Source organism: Chiloscyllium plagiosum, unplaced genomic scaffold, assembly GCF_037043375.1.
Source record: "Chiloscyllium plagiosum isolate Xiang-an unplaced genomic scaffold, Cpla_swu_hap1 HiC_scaffold_6, whole genome shotgun sequence".
In the NCBI taxonomy this organism is placed as follows: domain Eukaryota; kingdom Metazoa; phylum Chordata; class Chondrichthyes; order Orectolobiformes; family Hemiscylliidae; genus Chiloscyllium; species Chiloscyllium plagiosum.
The window spans coordinates 19701300-19725740 of record NW_028270144.1 but is presented as its reverse complement, the minus strand read 5'-3'; the positions used below and the strand labels follow the sequence as shown (position 1 = coordinate 19725740).

The 24441-nt window shown below is 38.7% G+C and overlaps 2 protein-coding genes across 6 annotated transcripts in view; one reads left to right on the top strand and one right to left on the bottom strand.

Annotated features, from left to right (window-relative positions):
* The window catches only part of ubac2 (UBA domain containing 2), a 246884-nt gene that overhangs the window by 97339 nt on the left and 125104 nt on the right, over nucleotides 1–24441 (top strand). The window lies entirely within an intron of this gene.
* On the bottom strand, nucleotides 4967–20211 carry LOC122550499 (G protein-coupled receptor 183-like). 4 transcript variants are annotated; one of them, XM_043691299.2, is made up of 4 exons: nucleotides 20118–20209; nucleotides 18970–19089; nucleotides 16776–16890; nucleotides 4967–12480 (listed from the first exon to the last, which is right to left on the bottom strand). In XM_043691299.2, exon 4 carries the CDS (start codon nucleotides 12449–12451, stop codon nucleotides 11336–11338), a length of 1116 nt encoding a protein of 371 aa, XP_043547234.2. In that variant the 5' UTR covers nucleotides 12452–12480; nucleotides 16776–16890; nucleotides 18970–19089; nucleotides 20118–20209; the 3' UTR covers nucleotides 4967–11335. The 4 variants fall into 4 exon arrangements, with proteins under 4 accessions (XP_043547234.2, XP_043547235.2, XP_043547237.2 ...); XM_043691300.2 differs by lacking the exon at nucleotides 18970–19089 and having other exon boundaries at nucleotides 20118–20210; XM_043691302.2 differs by lacking the exon at nucleotides 16776–16890.

The window sequence follows — 24441 nt, the reverse complement described above, 5'->3', positions numbered from 1 at the left end:
CTTGTTTAGAGTGAAAAGTAAGGCTTGTAGGATTAGGGAACAGTGAATGAGTAAAGAAATTGAGCTTCTAGTCAGAAGAAGAAAGAATCATATATTAGAGATAACAATGGGATCAAATGAATCTCTTGAAGTATAAAGAGTGTAGGGGCATTCTTAAAAGGGCGATCAGCAGCACAAAGAGGGGATATGAGACAGCCTTGGCTAATAAGGTTAAGAATAGTCCAAAGAGATTTCTACAAAAACATTAAGCACAAGAGAGCAACTAGAGAGAGAGTTGGGCCCCTTAAAGATCAAAGATGTTGTCTTTGTGTTGAACCTCAGGAGATGGGAGAGATATAAGTAAACAGAAATGGAGGCTAGAGAATGCAAGGAAATAAATATTAATATTTTGAAATCAATTCACATTACAAAAGAGGAAGTGCTGGAAGTCTTAGAAAATATACAAGTGGATAAATCTCCAGGACCTGATATAGCGTATCCCAGGATGTTATGGGAAGTTAGGGACGAAATTGCAGGGCCTCTTGCAGAATCATTTGTGTTATCTATAACTATGGGTGAGGTGACGGATGACTGGAGAGTGGTTAATCTTTTGCCTTTGTTTAAGAAGGAATGTAAGGAGAAGCCTAGAAATTATAGACTTATGAATTTGATTTCAGTAGTGTGTAAGACGTTGGAGGTGATTCTAAAAGATGGGATTTTTTTTACACTTGGAGGAGCAAGGAATGATTAAAACATAGCATAGCATGGGAAATCGTGTCTCACAAACTTGATTGAGCTTTTGAAGAAGTAACCAAGAAGATTGATGAGGGCAATGCATTGAATGTTGTTTATTTGGACTTCATTAAAGCCTTTGGCAAAGTTCTGCCTTAATAAAGATAGATCACATGTGATTCAGGGTGAGTTTGCCAATGGGATACAAAATTGGCTTAATGGCAGGAGGCAGAGAGTGGTGCTGGAGGGTTGTTTTTCAGACTGGAGGCCAGTTACCAGCAATGTTCCACACGGATCAATGCTGCGTCCACTTTTGTTTGTAAGTTGTGTAAGTGATTTAGGTGATAACATAGAAGGCACCAAAATTGGTGGTATAGTGGACAGTGACGAAGGATATCTAAGGTTACAAAAAGATGTTGATCATTTGGGCTAAGGAGTGGCAAATGAAGTTTAATTTGTATAAATGCAAGGTATTGCATTTTGGTAAAACAAACGAGGCAGGATTTATTTAATTAAAATTAAGACCTTAGGTGTGCTGTAGAACAGAGAGATCTAGGGGTTCATGTATATAATTCTTTGAAGCTTGTGTCACATATAGATGAGGTAGCTTAGAAAGCATTTAGGATGCTTGCCTTCATTGTAGGTGGCAGTTGTCTTTTCCCTAGGGTTGGAATTTCAAGAGTAGGTGCATATTTTTAAGGAGAGAGGAGAACAATTAAGAAAAAATAAAGGGCTACTTTTTTACACAGTGGTTTGTGTGTGAAATGATCTTCCAGAGGAAGTGGTGAATGTGGGTATAGTTACAACATTTAAAAGACATTTGGATAAGTACATGAATAAGAAACATTTGGACGGATATGGGCAAGCGCAGGCAGGTGGGACTAGTTTAGTTTGGGATTATGGTTGACATGGACTATTTGGTCTAAAGGGTCTGTTTCCACGCTGAATGACTGTAACTTAAACCTCTTGTTATCTTTCTCATTGTGTCACCCAAAGATGGATTTATTTATTTTAGTTCTGCTCAATTTTCTTTGCTCCTGTGCTTACGCCACCCAAACTAGATCTTGTCCTTAGCTTTGCCATTACTTTTAGAAACTTGCATGATTTGAACATGAATTGACCATTAATTTCATTGCAGAAATTTAATGCTCATAATTTAGGATGTTCCTTTGATTTATGTGATAACTGTCAATTCAAGGCTGGTGCTTCTCCTCTGCCCAAATAAACAATATAAATGATTGTTTCTCATTGCTCTGTTTAGGTAAGTTGCTCCTCAATGTTATTTTTATATGTTCTTGTTTCTGTCTCTTTTTCTATCTCACTTATTCTAACATTTTTTCCTCTTTATTTTTCTTTTGATACCTTATTTGACTCTAATTCATGAATAATAGACGGGATAAAATACATACATAAAGTGCGTACATATGAATTAGGAGCAGGAGTTGATCATTTAGCTCCTTGAGCCTGTTTAACTATTTCGGTTAATCACGGTTAGTCTGGTGTTGCCTCAACTCTATCCCCATAGACAAACAATGCTCTCCTCGTCTCCGTCTTAAACGTAAAAGCCTTTATTTTTAAACAGTGTCCCTTCGTTCTAGTCTCTGTCATAAGGAGAAATATTCTTTTCAGTGTTCACCCTGTTAAGTCCTAAGATCATCTATGTTTCAGTAATATCATCTCTGTCTTCTAAATTCCAACAGCTACAAGCTCAACCTGTACATACTTACACCACAGGATAATGTCTTCAGTCCAACAATCAGTCAAATGAACATTTTCTCAATTGCTTTTAGTGCAATTATATCCGTTTTAAATAAAGGGACCAAAATTGCACACAGACATTCAAATGTGCGTACATAGAGAATGATAGTTAAGTTACAGAAATATTGAATAATTACTTGACTTTGGTATTTACCAAGATGATAAATTAGATGAGATAAGAAGTGATATAATCGGTCCTGAAATAAAAAGTGACAAGTATAAAATAACTTTCGATGAAGCCTCGTACAGACTGCATCCACGTTTCTTAAAAGTATCTAGGAAAACTATACCAAATGCTATTATCCATACTGAATAATTCATTGAAAAACGGCAGATTGTTGGGTAGTTAGTATCAAACCTACATTTTAGATGGGCGATAGAACATTGCAGGGACTTTAGATCAGTTAACTTAACATCAGTGATAGGGAAAATAGTGGAACTCCAACTGAAGGAGTAAATAGAGAAAAAAAAATCTGGAAGCAAAAATTACAGATGAACAGCATGATTTCAAAAGGCAAAGACTTGTTCGACCAAATTCAATGAATTATTTGATGATGCAAAGGGAGAAATTGGGTAATGCAGTAAATGTAATTTATCTAAACTGTTGATAAGTTTCATTATAATTTGGTAAATAGGTTAGGATGCAGAATCAGTGGAGAAGTAGCAGAATGGATAGAAAACTGAAAGTAAGACTTGAAGGTATTTAGACTGTCAGAAGGTGGGAAGTTAACCTTTCCCAAGGATTGTTGCTGGGACCACTTGTCAATAATTTATATTACCAATTCCACTTTGAAATCATTAACTCAGTTTCTAAATTTGCAGATGACATCAATGGTTCATACTGTGAAGAATTGCAGCAAATTGCAAGAAGGCATTAATAAATTTGTAGAATACAGTATATAATTGGAAAATTAATTTCAACACAAGCAAATGTCAGGTAGTTTGGTAAGTAAAATAAGAACACATTTTGCTTGTAAAATTGAAATACAAGGGTCAAAGACCAAAGAGATTTCAGAGCACAAATATGCAAGCCGCAATGTAGAAATGCAGGCAAGTAAAGGCATAAGTGAAGCATTAAAGTTTAATTCCAGAAGGATAGATTGAAAAGGCATGAGACTATGCCAAAGATGTATTGAAGTTAGGTTAGATACACCTGAGTTGTCTGTGGTTCTGGGTGCCATATCATAAAAATGGTTAGGCACTGGAGAAAATGCAACAAAAATTTACAAAGGTGATATCAGATCTGTGTGTTATATTTATCAGGAAAGGATGAAAAAGTTCTGCCATATAAGTCCTGAAAATAGAAAGCTTAAGAATGGCCTAATTGAAGTTGTTAAACGTATGAAAGATTGTAGTAGAACACTCAAGGCAATCAATAATAAGATAGTCACCAAGGAATCAATGGGGAAATTCAGAAGAAACCTTTTCTAGGTGATGACTGGTGAGAATGTGGAAGTTGGTACCATGTTGGGTAATAAAGGTGACTAATAGAGATGTGTGTAATGAAAAGCAGATAAGTACATGAGGGAGAAATGAACAGAAGGTTACAGTGATGTGGATGGCTCAAGAGAAAAATAAACACTGGCATGAATGGCTTGTTTTTCTGTTGCACATTCTGTGTTTCTTTCTTGATCGTTATTTGACATTGGCTATAGGAGATAGTTAGTTGTTCCGTCATTCATCAAAGTGCAAGATATTCTATTGTCTTTGTCACGCTGTTTTCAGCTTTCATTTCTGGCAAGCTTTGGCTGAAATTATTTTTCAGCCGAAATGTGAAGGAAAAGGTCCAATATTCTGGGCTTGCTACAAAATGCTCCGCTCCAATGAGGTATTAACCCATTGTCTATCTTGCTTTCTCCATGACTATTTTCCAGTTGCTGTTGTTTTATGTACTTGAGATCTTCTTTGGTTTTCTTTTGTGGTATGGATATTTGCAAACTCTGCAGTACTTGGGTGCTTTTCCTAAACTGGGAAAAATTAAGTTCCTGTACTGTGAATGTTAGTACAGAGAAAGAAGATTCTTAATCCGTTGCTCTCAACTATGTATGTTTTCCATTGTATTGTAACACTGTCCAGGTCAGCTTCCCATGCTCACCACTCTAAACTCAAGCAAACGTCTCCACTGTTGGTATCCAGTCACCTGTCAGCCCTGTGCTGACTGACCTACATTGGCCAGTTGAGCAACACCTCCATTTGAACATCTTCATGTTTGTAGGAAATACTATGGCCTTTCCTAACATAGCAATTGTAGAGGTGACGTGATATTTGTGGGATGTAAATAATGTTAAACTGATGAACTGGAGAATTTTCTAGACAGAAGCTTGGGTATGCTTGGGAAGGATTTTGTTTGTTTGCTATTTGTCAGCAAATGTTTACTTACGTTTACAACTGGTGAATAAAGGAAGTCTTATTCTACTTTTGAGGGTTGATAGATGAAACATTTCACAAGAACTGTCATAGGATTGTGCAGAACAGAGGAGACTCAGTGCAGCAAGGGTTCAACTTTTTTTCCCAAGATCAGAGAACTCAATGTTTTATTTATAAATCAGATATAGAACCATAAAGCATATCCTTCCATCTCCACTTCCCCAGTGTGTGATGGAGGAGCAGTCTGTTCACTCATTCCAAGATCTGTTGCTCTGATTTCACACTTTCAAATAGCGTCCTTCAAGGAAGGATGCCTTCACCGAATAACATTTCTTATAGAAGTCAACACACACTTTCTTGCTGGAATTCATCTACTACAAACTTAAAGGTGCCAGCTGTTGTAAAAGCTAAAGCAAAAGCCACAGCCAAATTAAACCATAGGCATTTGGCCAACAGGCGTCTCCTCATGGGCTTGGCAATCACAACAGAAGACAGGTTTATTCTCATTTGTTTCACTGCGGGATCTCTGACTATGGTTAATTGGTTACTTAAGTGACTGAACAAATTTGAAGGGGAATCAGCCTTGTGGTGAAGAGGTTGTGTCCTCCTGCCTTTTGATTGGATGGTCCAGGTTTAACTTCCATCTGCCTTGAGATGTGTTAAAACATGTCTGAAAAAGTTGACAAAAAATAATTTCAAGGGAAATAGGTGCAATTCTGTGTGGAATGAGCTAAGTAATCAATAAATTTTATCTGCAAGGAAAATCTTTCTTGAATTGTGTTTTGCCAACAGGCTTAGATCTGAACTGACAGAGATCATTCAACTCTTTGAAAGAGGTACGCAATTAATCCAAATCCATTAGTTTTTGCCCTTAGCTATGCAAATGTATTATTTTCGAGTGTACATCCAATTGCCTTTGACTGTTACTATTGAGCTTGTATCCACTGCCTTTTCAGGCAGTGCATCCAGGTCATTAAATCAGACTATGTTTAAATAAAATTGGTATTTTTTATGGAAATGATCTTGTAAATAAATCTTGTTGCCAGCTGTGTCTCAATGGGTGGCACACTTTCCTTAGTTAGAAGGTTTTGGATATAAAAGAATTAGCTGAGCTGACAGTCCTGCGGGCGTGCTAAACTGTCACCTACCGTGTCTTTTGGATGAGGCATTAAATTAAAGCCTTGTCTGTCGGCAGTGGACTCGGCAACTTTAAGGGCATTTAAATGGACATTGGATAAACATATGAATGATAATGGAATTGTGTAGGTTAGACGGGCTTCAGATTGGTTTCACAGGTCGGCGCAACATCGAGGGCCGAAGGGCCTGTACTGTGCTGTAATGTTCTCTGTTCTATGTCCTCACAGATGAAAATAAAAGATCCCATGATGCTATTTTAAAGAAGAACAAAAGAGATTTCCCTGGTGTCATAGCCATTATGCATCCTTCATACAATATCACAAAGAAACAGGCCTTGTGTAGGGTTATAGAACAGAGAGATCAGGTGTTCAGGAACATAATTCTTTAAGGTTTGCATCACAAGTAGTCAGGGTGGTTAAGAAGGCATTCAGCACGCTTGCCTTCATTGCTCATATCTTTGAGTATAGGAGTTGGGACGTCATGTCGAAGTTGCACAGGATGTTGGTGAGGCCATTTGTGCAGTATTGTGTCCGTTTCTGGTTGTCCTGTTATAGGAAGCATATTATTAGACTGGTGAGGGTTCAGAAGAGATAGATCAGGATGTTATTGGGAATGGAGGGTTTGAGTTGTAGGAAGAGGCTGGATAGGCTGGAACTTTTTTCATAGAAGATTGAGTGGTGTCCTCATAAAATGTTTAAAGTCATGAGGGGTATAAATAAGATGAATGGCGTATGTCTTTTTCCTAGGGGGCATATTTTTAACGTGAGAGGGGAAAAAGTTTAAAAAAGACATGGGCAACGTTTTTACACATTGAGTGGTTTGTGTGTGGAATGAAATTCCAGAGGAAGTGGTAGCTGTGGGTACAGTTACATCTTTTAAAAGACATTTGGATGAGTATGAATAAGAAAGGTTTGGAATGATATGAGCCGAGCTCAGGCAGGTGGGAAGAGTTTAGTCTGCACGGATTATACTCTGCACGGACTGGTTGGTCCAATGGGTCTGTTGCATGCTGTATAAATCTATAATTCTAAACAGACTATTTTGTTGTTAACACATTGCTGTTTGTAGGAACTTACAGTGCTTAAGTGCTTCAACTCCTACATTACTACGCTAATTCAAAAGAACTCCATTAGCTCTCAATCAGAGATATGCTGAAGTTGTGAAAAATGATCTAGAAATATTTTTAAACTTGTAGGGTAGAATACCCTATGTAAATGGTTACCAGTCGATCAGAAAATGCAGGAATTTAGTATCATGTAAATAAAGTCAGAGGGTAAGCAGGTGTAGATCAGCGAGCAAAAAGATGATGGCTGAAAGGAACATAGTGTGATTTAGCATATACGCAATGCAGAGTTCTGGATGAGTTCAAGTTTATGAATATTACAAAATTGGAGGGCAACCTGGAGAACAGCAGAGTAGTGGACATTGCAGGGAGCAAATGCATGGATGAGGATCTCTGTTCCAGTTGCGCTGGAACAGAGATGACAATAGTCCTGCCACTGTGATGACATGCAGGATAACTGCACCTAAAGTTGCAGGGCAACTATGTCCAAAGTGGAATGAATCCTACTGAGGAGTGTGTGTTTAGATACTGCAGAGTCATTTCTAATAGGTTTCAAATGGAAAATAACCAACATTTGGACTTTGAGTGTTTCTGTTGGATAGCCTTGGTCGGCACAGTGGCTCACTGGTTAGCACTGCTGCCCATCAGAGCCAGGGACTCAGGTTTGATTCCTGACTCAGGCAACTGTCTGTGTGGAGTTTGCTCTTTCTCCTCTTGTCTGTGTGGGTTTCCTCTGGTGCTCTAGTTTCCTCGCACAGTCCAAAGCTGTGCAGGTTAGGTGGATTGGCCAGGGGAATGTAGGATTGTGGGGATGGGGTGGGGTGGTGGGTCTGAGTGGATTACTGTTCAGAGGGGCGGTGTGGACTTGATGGGCCAAATGGCCTGTTTCCACACTGTAGGGATTCTATGATTCTGTGACCGGGGAGAAAGTAGGCCCTCTTAAAAGAACAACATTCTCAAAAATCATCAGCAAAACTGTTTATGTGTGGAACCACAGGAGATGGGGGTTCCACTATCTGAGCAGACAGGGGAAGCCCTAAAATGAGTTTTTTGCTTCGGTTTTCACCAAGGAAAGGGAACTTGTTGTCAATGAAAACTTAGAGGAAGTGGGATACAGTCTTGACCAGATCAAGATTGATGAAGTTGATGTGCTAGAAATTTTGGAAAACATTAAGATTGATAAGTCCCCAGGGCCAGACCAGATTTATCCTAGGCTACTCTGGGAAGCGAGAAAGGAGGTTGCTAAGCTGCTGGCGAGGATATTTGCCTCCTCATTCTCCACAGAAGTTGTACTGGAGGATTGGAAGGAGGCAAATTCTGTTCTTCTTTTCAAGACAGGTAATAGGAAAATCCCTGGCAATTACGACCACTCAGTCTTACATCTGTGGTCAGCAAAGTTTTGGAAAGAATTGTGAGGGATAGGATTTATGACTATTTGGCAAAGCATAGTGTGATTAAAGGCAGTCAGCATGGCTTTGTGAAGGGCAGGTTATGCCTCACAAATCTTATTGAGTTCTTTGAGCAGGTGACGAGACAGGTCGACGACAGTTGAGCAGTGGATGTGGTGTATATGGACTTCAGCAAGGCATTTGATAGGATTCCCCATGGTAGGCTCATTCATAAAGTCAGGAAGTATGGGATACAGGGAAATTTGGCTATCTGGATTCAGAATTGGCTGGCTGACAGAAGGCAGAGAGTGGTTGTAGATGGAAAGTATTCTGCCTGGAGGACAGTGTTGAGTGGGGTCCCGCAGAGCTCTGTTCTTGGGCCTCTGCTCTTTGTAGTTTTTATAGATGACTTGGATGAGGAGTGGGTTAATAAATTTGCAGATGACACAAAGGTTGGAGGTGTCGTCGATTGTATAGAGGGCTACTGCAGGCTGCAGCGTGACATAGACAGGATGCAGAGCTAGGCTGAGAAATGGCAGATGGAGTTCAACCTTGATAAATGCGAAGTGATGCATTTTGGAAGGTCGAACTCAAATGCTGAATATAGGATTAAAGACAGGATTCTTGGCATTGTGGAGGAACAGAAGGATCTGGGTGTGCAAGTACATAGATCCCCCAAAGTTGCCACCCAAATGGTGTTTTAGCTTTCATTAACAGGGTGATCGAGTTTAAGAGCTGCGAGGTTTTGCTGCAGCTCTACAAGTCCCTGGTGAGACCACACTTGGAATATTGTGTCCAGTTCTGGTCGCCCTGCTATAGGAAAGATACAGAGGCTTTGGAGAGAGTGCAAAGAAGGTTTACTAGGATGCTGCCTGGACTGGAGGGCTTGCCTTATGAAAAAAAGTTGAATAATCTCAGACTTTTCTCTCTGGAGAGAAGGAGGAAGAGAGAAGACCTGATAGAGGTGTACAAAATAATGAGAGAAATAGATAGATTCAGTAGCCAGAGACTTTTCCCCAGGGCAGGATTACTGGTACGAGAAGTCATAGTTTGAAGATATTAGGAGGAAGGTATAAAGGAGACGTCAGAGGTAGGTTCTTTACGCAAAGAGTTGTGAATGCATGGAATGCGTTGCCAGCTGTGGTGGTGGAAGTCATTGGGGACATTTAAGAACTACTGGACATGCATATGGATAGCAATGAGTTGAGGGGTGGGTAGGTTAAGTTACGATATTTTACATTAGGATTAAATCTCGGCACAACAACGTAGGCCAAAGGACCTGTTCTGTGCTGTACTTTTCTATGTTCTATGGGTGAGAAACTAAATGAGATTTTGTGTCAGTATTTACTGAGAAGGAGGATTTGGAAGCTAGAGAACTTGGAGAAATAAATAGTGATATCTTGAAAAATGCCTTTATTACAAAGAAGGAGGTGCTGAATGTCTTAAATCCTCAGGCTCTGAGCAGTTGCATCCTAGAACTTTATGGGAAGGTGGGGAAGAGATGGCTGGGTCCCTTGCTGAGATAGTTGTATCATCAATAGCCACAGATAAGGTGCCACATGATTGGAGGGTGGCAAATGTGGTGCTATTATTTAAGAGAAGTGGAGCCAGGAAACTCTGGACCAGTGAACCTGACGTCAGTGGTGGATAAGTTGGTGGAAGGGAATCTTCGGGAAAGAATTTACATGTATTTGGAATGGCAAGGACTCATTAGGGATAGTCAACAAGGCTTTGTGCCAGGAAATCGATTGATTGAGTTTTTTAAAGTAGTGACAAAGAAGTTTGAAGGTAGAATGGTGAACATTGTCTATATGGACTTCAGCAAGGTGTTCGCTAAGGTACACTGTTTAGCAAGGTTAGATCACATGTAATCTATGGGGAGCTAACCGTTTGGACACGAAATTGGCTTGAAGGCAGGAGACAGAGGGTAATGGTAGAGGGTTGCTTTTCGGACTGGAGACCTGTGACCAGCAGTGTGCTGCGAGGATCAGTGCTGGGTCCACTGCTTTTTGTCATTTATATAAAGGGTTTGGATGTCAATATAGGAGAAAGGGATAGTATGTTTGCCCATGGCACCAAAATTGGTGGTGTAGTGGATAGTGAAGGAGGTTATCTCAGAACATTATGAGACCTTGATTAGATGGGCCAATGAGCTGAGGAATGGCAGATGGAGTTTAATTTAGATAAATGAGGTTTTGCACTTTGGTAAGGCAAATCAGGTTAGGTCTTATACAGTTAATGGTAGGACCCTGGTGAGTATGGCTGAGCCAGCTGAAAGGGTGCAGGAAAAATTTACAAGATTTTGCCAGGGTTGGAGGGTTTGAGCTATGAGGAAAGGCTGAATAGACAGTGGCTATTTTCCTGGAGCGACAGAGGCTGAGGGGTGACTTGATAGAGATTTATGAAAACGTGAAGGGCCTAGATTGGCTATTTACCCTATGTCATTTTCCCTGGGATAGAGGAATCCAAAACTAGAGAGCATCGATTTAAGGTGAGAGAGGAAAGATTGAAACAAGACATAAGGGGCAACTTTTTCATGCAGAGGGTGGGAAGGTGTATTTAGAATGAACTGCCGGAGGAAGTAGTGGAGGCTGGTACAATTACAACATTTAAAAAAGGTATCTAGATGGGTATATGAAGGTTTCAGAATGATATGAGCCAAATGCTAGCAAATGTGGCTCAATCAGTTTCGGATATCTGGTTGGCATGGACAAATTGGACCTGTTTCCATGCTGTATGATTCTATGACTATTCCAGGAAAGTGAAAAACTACTTATAACTTAAGAAGGTTACCAAAAAACAGTTTACTTCTGTACAATTTGTGCAGGTAACATGGTTAACATACACATTGAGGTTTTTAGGCTGGTTGCCTGGCTTTTGTCTTTTCCTGTTATCCTTGAGGAAATTGTCTCTACAAGTTGGTGTCAGACGTTGTCCCTATTGCAGGCTTGTTATTCCCAACCCCAGGTGAGTAGTTGTCTGGGGTGGTCTTAACGCCACTTGAAATAGACACGCTAACGGGTTGTCTGAACATCTTGAGGACAATGCTCCTGTAACCTTTACAAGCAAAGAAATAGATGAAAGGGTCCAGGCAGCAGTTCAAGTTCATCACAGAAACAGTCGCGTGTAGAGCTACTTGAAAGTTCTGTTGCTCCTGGCAGGATATTTTGTACTGCAACTTTTTGATCATGTGTTGCACAATGGCCACGTGGTAGGGAGTGAAACATATAAAGAACACAAAGAGTACAAGCAGGATTACGTTGTTAGCTTTTTTGTTTCTTCCTGATTTTTCAGTTAAGGGGTTCTCCTTTGCTGATTTGAAGAGTTTAGAGCTGACCTTTGAGTAACAAAATAGCATGATAACCACGGGGAGCAAGTAACCGATTATACAAGCACCAAGCAGCATTTCTGGAAGATTTGGAATAGACTCAAAATTTGGGTATTCCATACATGTTAAGAAGTTGCCTTCAGCCATTTTGGACATTTTGATAAGCAACAGTGGTACCGTCTGGCAAAGAATAATTATCCACACAACAGTGCAGATTTTTTTGACGTTTCGGACGTTGCGGAACTTCGAATGTCGGAATGGATATATTACTGCGAGCAACCGATCCAAACTTAAGCAGGTCATGAAGCTTACACTGGCATATATGTTGCTATAACAAATAACTGCAGTAATTCTGCACATTATTTCACCAAATGGCCAGTTAAATCCTCGTGCATAGTATATTATTCGGGCAGGTAGAACAGCAGCAAAGAAAATGTCTGAGATTACCAGATTCATGGAGTAAAGTGTAGTCGAATTGATTTTTTTCTGCTTTTTTCTGATGGCGACTATGGCAAGGCCATTGCCAAAGACGCCAACAATAGATATAACACTGTAGACTATTGGCAAAACGATACGGGCTGTGTGGTGGTGGCTGTACAGATTACACACTGAAGTGTTAGTCGTTGAATTATTCACAGTTGAGTTTGCCTCCATGGAAACTGGAAATGTTGAATTTTTCACAGTCGGGTGTGCTCCCATGAGCTCTCCGGAAACTGGAACTGCTGCGGCTATATTAAACAAACAAATCTTAATTTCAGTTCAGGATTTATCACAGATTTATCATTAATCAAAGTCTGCTGTGGAAGTGGTTCAGTAAATAAAGGACAAAAGTAGTAAATTGTTAAGAACGGGAATGTACAGCCTGAAAGGGTGATGGAAGCCAATTTGATCATAGTTTTCAAAAGGGATATTGGATAAATATCTTTTTAAATTCTTTAATAGCAAGAGAGCATCATTGGTAAGATCAGCATTTAGTAGCCAGTCTGAATTGCTCTTGAACTGAATAGCTCATTTGGCTATTTTCAAAGGGTTGTTAGAGTTAGATAAAAGCTGTGGGTGCAGTGTCACAGGTAAGCCAAATCAAGTGGGAATAGCAGATTTTCTTCCTTAAAGACCTTTTGTGAACTATTCATTTTAAGAGTATCAGAGATGAAGAACTTCAGTTATGTGGAAACTAAGTCATGCGTGGTTTGGTCTTTAGAATAGACAAGTTTAAGCAGATATATATAGTAAAGATTAAACTCCATTCAAACACCTTAAAATTTTGACAATCAGGAGGAGCTGTTTAACTTTCAACTAGTTCTCCACAAGACTAGCAGAAGAATCAATAACACATTGATAGTTTGAAAGTAATTGATAATAGGAATAAAGTAGATATGAGAATTCTTCTTAAGCAACAACTTATGACTTGGTCTGTGCTGACTGAAAGAATGGCAGATTCAGTTGTATTATTCAATGTGGAATTGAATGTCTACCTGAAAGGAGAAAAAGTATTGCAGGGCTATGAAGGTGGCACCTCAAATAGTACAACACTTGATCACTACTGTACTAAGATTTTATACTCAAGTTTTAAGCAGGATTTGAACCCACAACCTCTGACTCAGTATGTTGGGCATTGAGTAAGGACAGCACTGAGCCTGGCATTGATGCACATGATTGACTCATTGCTTTTTGCCATTGACTATACCAGTTTACACTCGAGTTGCTCTCTGTCGTAAAAGGTAACACTCGTGTTAGTACAGGCAGAATCCTGCCACAGTCAAGAGTAAAGAAAATCAAACTGATCTTGCTAAGTAACTTACTGTCTTTAAATGAAGACTTTCATAGCATACTTCTGAAAATATTTGACTGAATATTTGCTGTACAAACTGTCTTTCATTGTCAGAGGTAATTTACTTTCATTTGACAATCTACAAGCAAGTTTGCTATAAGCCTTTATTTGTTTAATTATTTATTTTAAACTGATCACCTTACTAAAAGAAATTGTCTTCAGTTGCATGATGTTTTATTTTCATTATGATAGCTTCTTTCTTGTGAAACCATTGAAGACCTTTCAGTGTGTTACTGGAATCTTTGTTTTACTGATATTTCATTCATCTGTTTAATTTTAATTTTATGTCATTTAATGACCCTCTGAAACACAAGTAGTGCAGGGCAGGGGCAGAGGGATCTGGGTGTAACTATACAGTGATCATGGAACACGGCAGGGCAGGTAGAACAGTAATTAAAAAGGTGTACGAGGGCAGGTAGGACATGTTGAATTTATGTAAGGCACTTACTAGACCTCAGTTTGAATACTGTCTACAGGTGTGGATGCCACATTATAAGGAGGCTGTAAAGGCATTGGAAAGAGTGCAGAAGTAAATTCTAAGAGTGGTTTCGGGGATGAGGAGTTTCTGTTTTGAAGATATATTGAAGAAGTTCAGACTGTTTTCTTGGAAGAGAAGGCATTGAAGGGGAGATCAGTTAGAGATTTTCAAAATCGTGAGTGGCTGGATAGATTACACTTGGAAGACTATTTCTCACTCATAATAAGAACAAGATCAAGCTGTCATAGATTTAAAGGAATCAGCAAAAGAAGGAAGATTTAAGTGAGGAAAACCTTTTTCACCCATTGGGTAGTTAAAGTATGATGTGGAGGTGCTAGTGTTGGACTGGGGTGTCAAAGTCAGAAGTCACGTGATACCCAAGTTATAGTTCAACAGCTTTATTTGAAATCGCCGCTTTTGGAGCACTGCTGCTTTGTTAGGTGAACAACCTCTGAGGTGTTGCCTCTCTGCAGGACAAAGTGCTGAAGGAGCAGCACTCGGAAAGCTCATTATTTCACATAAACCTGTTGAATGTTAGTTAAAATATGAAATACACTGCCTAGAAGTGCATTGGAGGCAATCAAGAGAGCGTTGGATAATTATTTGCATAAGAATAATGGGAAAAGGAATAGCTAATAATGCTTGTCTAATGAGCTTGTGCAGGCACAAAAGGCTGAATGATCACCACTTGTGTCGTGACACTTCTGTTTTTCTGTGGCATTAATGATGCTATATAATAAGACCCTTAATGTAAGGTAGTTACTAAAGTATCAATAAGGAACATATCTCCACCCTGATAGTGTTGAGTGTATGGAAAGTACTGCATTTCATTCTAGTTCTTTTGCCATTTTTCTGTCAACAAGCTATGTTCTTCTGGTGCCATTGCCAACATATTCATTCCTTTTTTTTGTCTATCTTCTTCACTTTGTCTTTGCATCCCAAACTCTCAAACCCAAGCCTTCTAGAAGCATGATCTACAACTATCTTAGCACCTAATATTTCAGTACCAAATCTGTACAAATGCCTTTACTAATCTTCAAGCAAACTAAAGGAATGGCACCTCATCTTTCTTTTGGTCTTAAAATCAATTCAAATTATTTCAACTGCTAATGATTTCTCAAGCAGACATTTTCTCTGCAAATGCTGGTAATAATTCTCTTGGTGACATTTCCACCACCTCTGAATCAATCTTTTATTCCTTCATTTATACTATCACCACACCAGATCTTGCATAATCATCATGTGTCATAAAATCACTTCTGCTTTTCAATCTATCCCTTTGCTGTTATCTTCAACCCTGATCTTTTGGCTGCCTGTCTACCTGCTGAACAGAATCACAGAAATGTTATGGTGCAGAAGGAGCTGACTAGCTCTCCAAGTAAATATCATGACGCAGTGCAGTTTTCCTGCCTTTACCCCATATCCTTGTACATTATATAAATAGGAACAATCATCCAATGCCTCCTTGAATGCTTCAATGAAACCTACCTCTACCACATTTCTTGACAGTGCATTCCAGACCTAAACCACTCGTAATTTTTTTTTCTCTCATCACATTTGCTTCTTTGCAATTCATATTTAATCTGTGCCCTTTCATTCTCAATGATGTTATAAACAGTTTCGCCCTACTAGTCTAACTTCCACGCTCATGATTTTGAAAACTTCTATTGGATCTCCTCTTAACTTTCTTCTCTCCATGGAGAATAGTTTCAACATCATCAATTTGTCTTTATAACTGAAGTTTCTCATCCCTGGAATCATTTTGTACTCCCAAGTGTTCACTTCCTTAGGTACAATACTCTACCTGAAGCCTAGCAAGCCCTGTACAAATTCAGCATAACATCCTTGTCCTTGTACCCTTATGTCCCAATTAATAAAGCTCATATTGCATGTTTTATTAATCATTCTATCTGTTCTATCACCTTCAACATACTGTACATATATACACTTAACCCCTCCACACCTGTGCCCATTTAGAATTATACCCTTTATGTTGTCGGTCTGTGTTCCTTCAACTAAATGCATCACCTCGTATTCCTGTGCATTGAATGTCATTTCCCACCATCTGCCCATTCCACTAAATTGCCCATATCCTTTTGGAGTTCTACACTATCCTCTTCACTGTTTAGTGCTTCCATCTTTTATAGCATCTGCAAACATTGAAATTGCCCCTTGCACACCAAGATCTAGATGATTAATCTTTATCAGGAAATGTAAGGATGTTAATATCAAAAGCTGGGGATCACCACACCAGCCTGAAAATTATCCATTGACCTTTGCTATCTGTTTTCTATCACTCAGCCAATTTTGTTACTTACTGCCCTTGCTACTGTAACTTTTATTCTGTAAATTTTTCTCACAGATTTGTTGTGTGGCACTGTACCAAATGTCTTCTTGAAATCTGTATACACCACATCAACAGCTCATTGATCCTTTCTGCCAACTATTAGATCTTTAGCTTTTTCCAGTTTTAATGAAATATTGACCTGAAATACTTATAGTATTCTTGTTCTACAGATGCTGCCTAACCTATTTATTATCTGCCCACTGTATTCTGTTTTTATTTCAGATTTCTAACGCTTGGTTTTGCTTTCATCTTTACTAATTTTCTTCAGTTCTCTAATCTTTTGTCCAACCAACATCCTTTTTTAAACTTTTAATGTTTTCCCAGCTACCATCCAAACAACTGATCTGTCATCAACAGCCATACTTACCGAATGTCAAAACTAGTCGGTTATTCCTTATCTGTTAAGATGCTCACTCTTTTGCCGACATCCACACGAATATTCATAACTTTGGTCTAACCAACATTGGTCTTCATTCGATAACCTGTTATGACAAACAACTGTTGGCTGTTCATATCTTCCTGCCAAGCTTCATTATTGACAGTTCTGACAACTTTCACTATCTGAGAAATAATTTTCACCCTACCTCTACCATGTTTAAAATCTTGCTTGGAGCATATTCTGTATATAGTTATGTACTCTGTTTTATATATCTGAAGGCACTGGAGAAAGTATAAAAGTAAGATGAACAATAGTACTGAATTATTCCATTTATTAGGAAAGACAGAACAGGCTGGGACTTTTTTTCCTCAAAAAGCACTTTGTGCAAGTTCACCATCAGCCTCGATCACAAGTTTATATACTCTCAGCGTAAATGAGCAGTTACGATATGTAACGCTGACTGTACTCATCCCTGTGTTAAAATCCTTCATGATCTTGCCCCTGCCTATTGCTATAACCTGTACACCCTCAACCCTCCTGGAGAGTTGGCTTTGGTCTACTTTTGACCTCTTCTTATACATCCTTGGTTTCCTTTGCTCCATCAACAACAGCTGTGCCTTCCCCTCTCTTGGTGATTTGTCCTAGTCTTCTCTCCCTATACCTCTCAGCACCTCACAGTTTCTTCAAAATAGTCTTTAAATCTTTGATTTGTTCTACCATCTCTTTCTTTTGCTTAATGTCATTTTTTTACCTGATAATGCTTTGATGAAGCACCTTGGAAAATGTTATTACTTTAAGGTGTTAAATACAAGTTCTTGTTTTAAGAGAAATTTATAGCAGAGAAGCTACGCTAAATCTACAAGCAACTTTAATTATACTGCACTTGGTGCACTGAACATTCCTGCTTTTCTTAACATAGGGATATAGAAGCACGAAGAGGAGAAAAAAAAATTGCAAGGTTGATGCCAGAACCGATAGGTTACAAAAATCGAGCATCAGGTAGTTGGGACTCGTCAAAATAAATTAAGGTTAAGGGTGTCCTGACAGATCTTTACAATTATAATGGCATTCAATAAAACTAGTTATATTAACGTAGATGATCATAAACAAATTTATTAATGATTTCAGGAAAAGCCTTTTGAGGATGATAAATGCATTACCTTGAGGGAGGTGCAAATGTAAATCTCCTTATCAAATGAAGGAGATGAGATGAAAAGTGTGGATACATTTAAGGGAAAGAAAGGAATAGAAGGATATGCTAATTAGGTGAGAGGAGTTAGATTAGGGCAAGGTTCTTGTTGAATATAAGATCATCTGACCAGTTGAGCTAAACGTTTTGTGTCATTCTGGGAGACTCAGATTTTGAAGTGAAGTCAAACATTGCTGGAAATCACAGTGGGTCAGACAGCATCCGTGGAGATAGAGCAAGCTAAGGTTTCGAGTCTAGATGACTCTTCAACAGAGCTGACATGGGATTTTGAATACCTGCTATAAATCTGTGAGACACTGAAGGGACAGGTTGACTGTGAAATGTGATTTCAGCTAGATGAATACCAGGAAGTGGCAATTCAAACTAAGGGAGAGAGTATTTGAGAGTAATTAACAGAATGTGATGATGGAGGAGAAACAAGTTTACTTATTCTGCTCTGAGTTTTCTGCACTATATAAAAGTGTAATTTGAGGGGCCCTCTTGTAGCATAATGCTAATGTCCCTACCCCAGGACCAAGAGGCACGGGTTCAAGACCTGCCTACTCTAGAGGTGTGTAATAATAATATATGGGTTGATTAGAAAAATTTGTTAATAAACACATTTAATTTGCTGCTTTGTGTCATTTCTTGCTTAATAAGTGCATATTTGAAAGGAATAATATGCTGCAGGATACATTCATTTAATAGCAAAGATTTGGAGAAGTTTCTGAAGGTTCTAGGAGAAAGTTAAATACATAAGAGACAAAGGAATTGATGGACATGCTGATAAAGTCAGATTAAGGAGGATGGGAGAAAGCTTTTGAGGGGTATATTCACGAAACATCAGTTGGCCAAATGGTTTGTATTTTTTTTATATGTACATATATGTAATATAAAATGCAGCTCAACAAGTCTCTTTGAACAATACTTGCTAAATCCAGAACCTCAATTAGTTAGAATGAGAGCTGATACATGACGATACAGGTTACACACCGTCTTTCACTGTTGCTGGGTCAAAAACGTGGAGCTCCCTTCTTCACAGTATGGGTATAGCTACACGCAATTTACAGCAGTGGTTCAAGGAGGCAGCTTGCCAGTATCTTCTCATTGGCACTAAGGGAGAGTGAGCAAATGTTGGCCTTGACAGCAATGTTCACATCCCATGATAAAATGAAAAAAATTTAAAAAAAATTCTGCATAGTGCATTAACACATTTAAAGTAACCCATATTGTTTTCTAACAAAGCATTAAAATATTCATGTACTTGAAAAAAAATACACTGTGCAAACTCATTACTAATGTTTCACAACTCAATGTTAGCTCATTTTGTGTGTAGAAGTAGCTCAATCCAAGAACACTGCAGATTAAACTATTTATTTTACAGGATATAGCTCTTAAATATAGTTCTCTACCACCATTTTTTTCTTATGGTGCTTGGAACAAAGTAACACTACTTGGATGAAGCCTGCGATAATAAACACCACAAGTTCTATTCTGATTACGTGTATTTATTTCTTGGTTGCTTGCACGCTTTCTACACTATTTCTCCTCTTCACTTTTGAACTTCTACTTTCCAACCTCCAACTCCCTCATACCTTTCCCCGCCCTAAGCACATTTCTTACTCGTATGTTACAAAATGGTTTTTCCATGATAATGTTTATGAACAGCAGTTTAATAATTTAAGTATGTTGTAGTTTTAAATGTTGGATTGTGGAGAAACTTGCATGACCGTTGCCATTTCTCAATGCATAAATTTCAATAGTTCAAATTATCTGCCATGCTACATGCTGGATTTGACACAAGGACTATCACGATTATGAAAAGACTTAAATAAATCGTGACATAATTTTTTTGATTTATTCATTCAACTACTTTTGTCAGAAATTAAAACTGACGTTAGCTTTATTTTTTTCAAGAATTATTCTTGAAAAGATATTTTGCAAAATGATTTAAATTTATCTAATTGCAACCTCAAAGCATGTTAGTTATGCAGTAGCATCTGAGAATTATGTCTCAAGATAAAATATTTGAAGAAAGCCAACATGACTCTAAAAGTAAGCCACAATATTATTTTACAAATACAGTAAAATAATCCTCTCAATTCACAAATATTAAATTTTGAATAAGAGTCAATACTTACACTGAACACCTTCAACTTGTGTCTGTAGCTGGACCTATCCTCTAAGCTTATGATGTTGTGTCAAATTGTAAATCGTTAGTACTGAAGGCACCTACCTTGTATCAGATAAAAGTAGTTTTGACGTGTTAGCTTTTTTTAAAGCTATGAGCTAAATCTTTGACGAGCATATCAGTTTCCTGTGGTTTAGGCTGTTCCATGAGAGTGTACAACTCTTCGTCCATTGATTTCTGAGAAGTGAAACTTGAAATGATTCTCACTTACTGAGTGTTAGAAAATTCCTGCCAATTATGAACAAAAATGGCTCAGAATTTGTGGCCTTTCATGTATACACAATTAGTCAGACTATTTCCCTCAAACTACAATTTGAATAAAAATGTTTCTATGGACAGACAAATTGGTAAAAAAGAGCAGAAGGACAACGAGCATGGTGAATTAAAGGACCAGCAGTCTATCACCTTAATCCATGAGTTTTAAGGATTAGGAAAGAAACAGGGATGATGCAAAAGGAAATATGGTGAATTAGAATCAAATCAGAGAAACAAAAAGAGAGAAAGAAAGATTGGACTGAGAGAAAATGAATAAAGACAAAGAACACGTAGGAAGAGAATAAAACCTTCTGGATGTTAAAAAGTTCTCGAAGGAGGATATATAATTTGCTCCGAAAGCTAGTACTTCCAATTAAACCTGTTGGACTATAACCTGGCGTTGTGTGACTTTTAACTTTGTACACACCAGTCCAATTCTGCCATCTCCAAATCATGACCACTTGCAAAAATATGACTCCACAGTTCACTGTCTCACCTCGAGAAGTTCACTGGCTTTGCAATGACCATATTTTTTGTGTCAAGGGTGATTTAAGTTATTAGGTATTAGCCTTACTCTGTGACATACTTAATGAGTAATTAATGTACTTGCAGCAACTTCACAGAACTCTCAAAGACATTCAAGGACGAGTGGCTGGTTTTGAGTTTGAGGCAGAGCAATCTGTGGTGTTTCACAACTCATGAGAAATCACTTTATCCCCACAAGTTGCTGGAAAATTTACTCATCAGTCGCAGAGAGCATCATTATGCTCATTTTTAATTCAATAGGAAGTTCTGCAGTATGGTGTTCAGTGTAACTGGATCACTATTCCATATTTACAAATTAATTTGTGGGAACGCCTGCCCCAGAGTGAAAGTACAAATAAGAGAAAGTGCCTCCATCTTGTATCTTTGTGAGCTGAGTACGATTTGCTTTCGGAATTTAGCAGAGCTTGCTGACTGGCTGAAACAAAATTGTACCACAGGTTGACAAAGCCACAACAGAAAATGCAAACCACATACTAGGTTCATTTTTAAAAGGGATAGAATTAAAAAAAGTGTACAGGGTGTGTTAAAGATCAGTATATTGACAGTGTTCCCTACTGGGTGTGTTTTTTTATTAGAGTGAAACTAGAACAGGTGTCCTTGCAACCACTTTCTCACCCATCCCAAAGATTAGCTTAATTGTATTTAGTGTGGACTGTCATGCCTTATAGGGGTAGCACGTTGAAAGTTGAGCCCAGCTATCCTGGAATCATTGCATAAGTTAAAAATTTTATGAAAGTATGCAAAATTCCTTAATTTTCCTGTCTTCTTAAAACTGGATTTCTGTATTTAACAAGAATAGTTATTTATTACAAATAAAAGATTCTAACTACAAATAACTGTGACATTATGAACTGTCAACCTATAACTCTACCAGTTAAAACTGTACATTCCCCTTATAAAACTTCCCCTATGGTCACACACAGATAGATTGAGTGGGACAAAAAAATGTTGTGTTATGGTAGAGGGGAAAATGGTGAAGGTGGTTCAATGGTCCCCGTCCACAGGCTTCATTGATTATCCCTTTGGCTTGCTGCTTCATGATCCCTCTTCTTGAGGTTCTTTCACTTGCTTGTAGGAGGCGCAAAGTAACCGGTTCACAACTTATAAAATCTCTACCTTATTGATTAAAGGCAACAGCTTACAGCAATTGGTGAGGGAAAATAAATGGGCTTTCCTCAGGCTTAGGTGTTTTTTAACTACAGGGAAAAGGACACCACCTGCCCTTCCAGAAATACAAATGCTTCTGGCTGTATCATTCACACCCACAAGCTGTTTCGCTACCTGTGTCATTGACAACTGGTTATCACTCTACAGGCCAATGAGTTCCTTTAATTTCTGACAAAAGTAGTTGAATGAATAAATCAAAAGATTATGTCACAACCTACTAAAAAAGGCATTTCATAATTATGATGTACCTTGTTTCAAATACAGCATGTAGTATGGCAGACAATTTAAACTATTGAAATTTGTTTGGACAAAACTCATTTTATGAAGTGATTTTCATCCACAACTAAACTCCTCCCATGTTGAACAAATAGCAGTATGAACAAACACCAGTGTAAACAACACTTAAGTGCTATTAGCTTGCTTTTAAAGAGTGTGGTATTCACTTAACCCAATCCTTGGTTTTAAACTGTCTTTTTCCCATTTCAGTCCACAATCAAAAATACAGAAGAATAAAAGATAGGGTCTTCACAGGGCAGATGCCAAAATTCTGGATTAGTGGTGCTGGAAGAGCACGGCAGTTCAGGCAGCATCCAAGGAGCTTCGAAATCGACGTTTCGGGCAAAAGCCCTTCCAAAATTGTCAGCCCATTCAACATATATAAAATGTACAATTATGGATCAATCTAGCTTGTTAAAAGTTGAGTTGACTAAGATATAATATAAAATTGGTGTTGGCAGCTGGGCAAGGGTGGGTAGCATGGTTTTAAGACAATAAAACATAGAAGTGGAAGTGGGCCATTATGTTATCGAGTCTGCTCTGCCATTCAATTAGATCATAGTTGATTTGACAATCCTCAATTCCCCTTTCCTGCTTTTCTCCAAAATCCTGAATTCCCTTACTGGTTAAAAATATGTCTATCTCAGCCTTGAAAATGCTTAATAACCCAGCCTCAGCAGCCCTCTGTGGTCAAGAATTCCACAGATTTATTATCCTCTAAGGGAAGAAATATCTTTGTCTTGTGCAACCACTTATTCTGCAGTGATGCCCTTTGATTCTAGACTACCCCACAAGGGGAGGAAACCTTTACACATCACTCACTGAAGTCCCCCAAGAATCTTTATGTTTCAATAAGGTCACCTCTTATTCTTCCAAACTCCAAGGAGTACAGGCCAAACCTACTCAAGGTCTCCGTATAACATAGTCCCTCTAAGCCCGAGACCAACCAACAGAACCTTCTCTCCAATGACTCCAAAGCTTAGGGTGTAGGTTTGCTTGCTGAGCTGTAGGTTTAATATCCAAACATTTCATTACCTGGCTAGGTAACATCATCGGTGGTGACCTCCAAGTGAAGCGAAGCAAAGCTGTTGTCTCCTGCTTTCTATTTATATGTTTGTCCTGGATGGGGTTCCTGGGGTTTGTGGTGATGTTATTTCCTGTTGTTTTCTGAAAATGAACAGGAAATGACACCACCACAAACCCCAGGAACCCCATCCAGGACAAACATATAAATAGAAAGCAGGAGACAACAGCTTTGTTTCACTTCACTTGGAGGTCGCCACTGATGATGATACCTAGCCAGGTAATGAAATGTCTGGATATCAAACCTACAGCTTAGCGAGCAAACCTGCATCCTAAACCTCAACCTGAGCTACAAACCTTGCAAAAAAGACTCCAAAGCTACTAAAGCTCTCTTTAGATAAGGGAGAGGACAAAACTGGTCACTGTATTCCAGCAGTGGTCCGGCTGATGCCTTCTATATTTTTTTCAAGGCCTCCCTATTTTGATACTCCATTTCCTTTGACCTAAAGGCCGGCAGTCTACTTTCTAAACTAAAATGAGAAAATGCTGGAGAAGCTCAACAGGTCTGGCAGCCTCTGTGGTGAGAGAAGCAAATTTGGAAGGACTCTTCTTTGGAACTCCAGAAGTTAAGAACAGGCATAACAAGTGTTGGAATGAAAGAGGGCTATCTGTGCAGAGTGCCCTTTGTGCATAGGCAGAACAATTCCTAATTGCATGGACCCCCAAATTCATTAAAGCCTCACACCCAATGTGTCTTATATATACCGGAGCTCAACAGAGCCCACAGCATGGGACTAATTATAGTCCCAGCATTGTCCTCCATTGAAGTCTGGCCCTTCTGTGAAGTCTGGAGCTGCCATTCAATCAGATTGGTAGCGGTTGCAGAGGGTGGATCTCCTGTCACTGATGGGTGTAAGTCCCATCTTCCACTAATTTAGTTTGCCAATAGCATATTATTACTGAGATGCAGACTTGTTCCATGTCTAGCTGCCAACTTTCATTCTGGG

Excerpts from the sequence above, each read along its gene's own strand:
- LOC122550499 (XM_043691301.2), bottom strand. The coding sequence starts at position 12,451 with ATGGGAGCACACCCGACTGTGAAAAATTCAACATTTCCAGTTTCCATG.